At 44.7% G+C, this 4022-nt stretch overlaps 1 protein-coding gene across 2 annotated transcripts in view; it reads left to right on the top strand.

Moving 5' to 3' along the window:
- The first annotated feature begins 770 nt into the window (after window positions 1-770).
- Window positions 771-4022, top strand: part of LOC123191203 (cullin-1) — a 7119-nt gene continuing 3867 nt past the window's right edge. Inside the window, exons 1-6 of one of the 2 annotated variants that reach the window (XR_006496766.1) lie at window positions 771-1088; window positions 1171-1270; window positions 3238-3423; window positions 3507-3554; window positions 3629-3832; window positions 3912-3989. Coding sequence is in view for 1 of the 2 variants with exons in the window: in XM_044604007.1 (XP_044459942.1) it covers window positions 949-1088; window positions 1171-1270; window positions 3238-3423; window positions 3507-3554; window positions 3629-3832; window positions 3912-3989 (756 nt within the window). In the remaining variant the exon portion in view is untranslated. The remainder of the gene's footprint in view (window positions 1089-1170; window positions 1271-3237; window positions 3424-3506; window positions 3555-3628; window positions 3833-3911; window positions 3990-4022) is intronic. The other variant, XM_044604007.1, reaches the window with a different exon arrangement.

The following is a 4022-nucleotide window of genomic DNA, read 5'->3' as shown; positions in this document are numbered from 1 at the left end:
CCGAGTCCATTGCAATTCCAGCTTAAGATTTTCATGATGACCGATCAGCCGCCGATGAGGAGACTGTACACCCGGTAATCGACGACGAAAAACTCTTGATCGGCGTAGCCACCAGAGGATAGTGAGGGGAACTCACGGAAGCGAAGCCGCCGGAGGACAACAAAACCCTAGCTTTTCTCTTCGCCAGGGGAGAGAAAGCTGACGAGGGAGCACCTCGTCAGGACATCAAGCCAGCCTCACGGGGAGGCTACAGGGCCAGCGGCCGCCGGCGGCGGCGGCGACGCACCAACCCTAGGGAACATACGAGAAATCCCCCGTTAGCACACGTAATACACTACACACACGGTTTATTTATTTGCTTTTGTAGCTTGTGCTAGCAGTGCATGGGCTTGGTGCTTAGTATTACTGTCGCTCTTATATTATACTAGGACAGAAGGGATAGAACCGAATGAGCGACTGTATTAGTTTTAAAGATACCGCCTATCAGATAATCTCCTGTCACGCCATTTTTTTTGCCATTAACCTGCACCCGCGAGATTTAAATCAAAGACGTTGGTTTGTCCCAAGGCAAAACCAATGCCACACATCCAACCAAAGTCACGTTTTACTCGCTTTGGTGGTCATAATTTACGAATCACGTTGGTTGTTGGCATATACACCCAAGTTTCTGACTTTTTAGTTATCTTAAGCCTAGCTGTGAAGTGGACACGCCATCAGCACGGCAGCCATGTGCCAAAGTAACGGAGAGAGCTGGCAGTGGCGGCGACCATCCATCCCCCCTCCCCTCCCTCCCTGTTTCGGCATTCCGCCACGCTAGATCGGACCCTCTTTCCCCTTTCTCCTCGTCCTCCCATTTCCCGTTCCCACGCAGGAGAGGGGCGACGAGACGACGCGAGCTAGGGTTCCGGCGAGCCCCCCCGCCCCGATCTGACGGCCGCGGCGGCGGCGATGACGACGCACGAGCGGAAGACCGTCGATCTGGAGGAAGGCTGGGCCTTCATGCAGAAGGGCATCACCAAGCTCAAGAACATCCTCGAGGGCAAGCCGGAGCCGCAGTTCAGCTCCGAGGACTACATGATGCTCTACACGTACGGTACCCCCTGCCCCCGAATTCCGCCTCGCCTCCGCGGCCTGATCTGATTTTCGCCGCGGCTGCTCTGCTCCGCGCAGGACGATATACAACATGTGCACGCAGAAGCCTCCGCACGACTACTCGCAGCAGCTCTACGACAAGTACCGCGAGTCCTTCGAGGAGTACATCTCCTCCATGGTGAGCAGCAGGGTCTTCCGTGTGCTGATTGTAGGGCTGGTGCGCGTGATGATGATTCTCTTCACGTCTGTGCGGTTATGAATACCATAAACGGACTGGTTTTGTTATATGCAGTATGCGGCCACTAGACTTGTTTCGTTTGCTCTCTGTCTTTGTTTGGATGCAGGTTGTGGGTGTACCAAAGTAGTATAGTGTATAACGTTTGTACCCTGCAACTTACATTCGAATCAGAAATAGTATGCAGTAGGGGTGCATCATCGGAGAAAGAGTGTATTAGGGGTGCATCATTGGAACATTTCTATGGGGTACACTGTCGAATTACCATGTTCCGAATAGGACCTAAGGAGCTTTAGACCAATATAATGGCACATGGAAATGTCTCTAATTTTCCTGCTATCAATGTCTTGGGAGCAAGAGAATGACTAGCTGAAATGGGTGCTCATAAATGCAAGGGAGAGAGGGAATGCCAAATGAGGCCAGAATCAGGAGATGCCTATGAAATTAGAATGTCCATATATGCTATGGAAATTCAACGATAGTGTTCTCTTTTGGGTCTCATTTAACTTGCCCTCTCTCTTCGTCATTTATTAACGCTTACACTAACATTCTCTCACTTGTTTGTGATATATATAGGCACATAGCATAGCAGGGGCATTAAAGTCATAGCCTCTTTCTATTCTCTTTGTCAGATAACATCTTTAATGTCAGTGACGCACCAAATACCCGTTATAGATTGAAATAGTGGGACCAGGAGCTATGCGTGATGTTTTTACGCTAACTAGTAGGGGATTTTAACATCATCACAAAGTACAACCTGAAAATTATCTTGAATCTCATGCATGATACATACTTCTGTGCGAATGAAGAAACATGATACATAGGAGTTCCACATTACACTAGCTGTGTGCTATATTTTAATATTTACCATGCATATTACAGAGAGAAGGGATATCTGGAACTGATATTGCTTGCAACAATCATTAGAAGGTGTTTCAGGTTAATATCTGATAAAAACATAGCCAGAAACAGTCAGCAGAGAACTGACCATTGGGATTCACATGTAATGTCTCTTCTCCTAATCCAGAGCAATTGATAGAGTAGTTATCATGGGTTGTGACTACTAACCGTTGCCTAGGGTGTGATCCGCAAAAATGAGAGAGGGGAGTGCCCATGAGGGGGTTGTTAATGATCATTTGAAGGCCGAGGGCACCTAGTTGGCAAGTTTTTGCAAACTAGACCGTGGGTCCCGAGGGAACTCTTTTTCTTCTATTCTAAGTTTTGATTGCACGAGCAGCATAACAACATAACAGTTTTGTATAAGGAAGTAAGGAAAGACTCCTTTCTGAAATTGAAGGACTTAATTAGCCTGTCGTATATAACAGATAATGAGTCTCAAAGAGTGTTTCCAATGGGTTGATGCATTGCCTCTATGGAAAAAGGACATCTTTCATTGCGAATCTTAGATAACGGCACATTGGCTAATCTGCCATGGTCTTAGGTGTATGGTCCATTATTTGCTGTAAAAAACAGGAGACTGAGTAGGTTTGAGGACTGAAGCCTAGACTAGATGGCTCTGGGCCAGGTGCCATCTCGCCATGTAATGTTCTTTTTTTTAAGCAAACCGCTTTTGCTTGGTTTCAAGGAATTGATAATTGGGAGCCTCTTTATCTCACACAATCATTATTATGCATTACTTTTAGTGTTAAAATGCACCGTGCTTATAGTCTCATCTAAAACTGTATCTTATTGTTAATAGCACATCTTCTTAGAGATATCCCCATTCACGCCTTTAAATCTTCAATTCTAATGTTGGTTATAACTTATAACCAACAGCTTAATAACAGAGTTGCCCTTGTTTTATGGTAGCATAGGTATTTAGTTACTTACATTTGATCATTCCTATGTTGTCTTAGCTACATTTTGTGTGTTTGCTTGTTGGCTTTACACTTTATTTTGACTCCATGTAGGTCTTACCTTCATTGAGAGAGAAGCATGACGAGTTTATGTTGAGGGAGCTAGTAAAGAGGTGGTCTAACCACAAAGTGATGGTTCGGTGGCTATCACGGTTCTTCCATTACCTTGATCGATATTTCATTTCACGTAGATCGCTTCTAGCATTGAGAGAAGTTGGGCTCAGTTGCTTTCGAGATTTGGTAAATGAATGTGTTCTGGCAGTGAAGCTATTTATATGTAGTTGTTTTGCCTTCTTTGTTCTAACCCTTTTCTAATGGTAAAGGTATATCAAGAAATCAAAGGGAAAGTAAAAAGTGCAGTCATTTCCTTGGTGAGTCTTTGCATCACATAGTAGTCCGAACAGATAATTTTCCTATATGTGGTTGTGACATCCTCCTTCAACAGATAGACCAAGAACGTGAGGGTGAACAAATTGACAGGGCTCTGTTAAAGAATGTCTTGGATATATTTGTTGAGATTGGCTTAGGCAGTATGGAATGTTACGAGAATGATTTTGAAGATTTCTTGCTGAAGGATACTGCAGATTACTACTCTATCAAGGCCCAAACCTGGATCGTGGAAGACTCTTGTCCTGACTATATGTTAAAGGTAGTTTCAGGAGCTTTTTCCTTATTGTTTACATAGTTAAGGACAATAATATATGTGCATTGGATGTCCTTTTCACTAGGCCGAGGAGTGCTTGAAGAGGGAGAAGGAACGAGTTGCTCATTATTTGCATTCTAGTAGTGAACCGAAGTTATTGGAGGTTTGTGAAAAGATCTCTGCTGCAATCCACACC

The sequence above is a fragment of the Triticum aestivum genome, chromosome 1A (genome assembly GCF_018294505.1).
Source record: "Triticum aestivum cultivar Chinese Spring chromosome 1A, IWGSC CS RefSeq v2.1, whole genome shotgun sequence".
In the NCBI taxonomy this organism is placed as follows: domain Eukaryota; kingdom Viridiplantae; phylum Streptophyta; class Magnoliopsida; order Poales; family Poaceae; genus Triticum; species Triticum aestivum.
The sequence above is the reverse complement of the archived record's forward strand: the minus strand, read 5'-3'. Positions and strand labels throughout refer to the sequence as shown.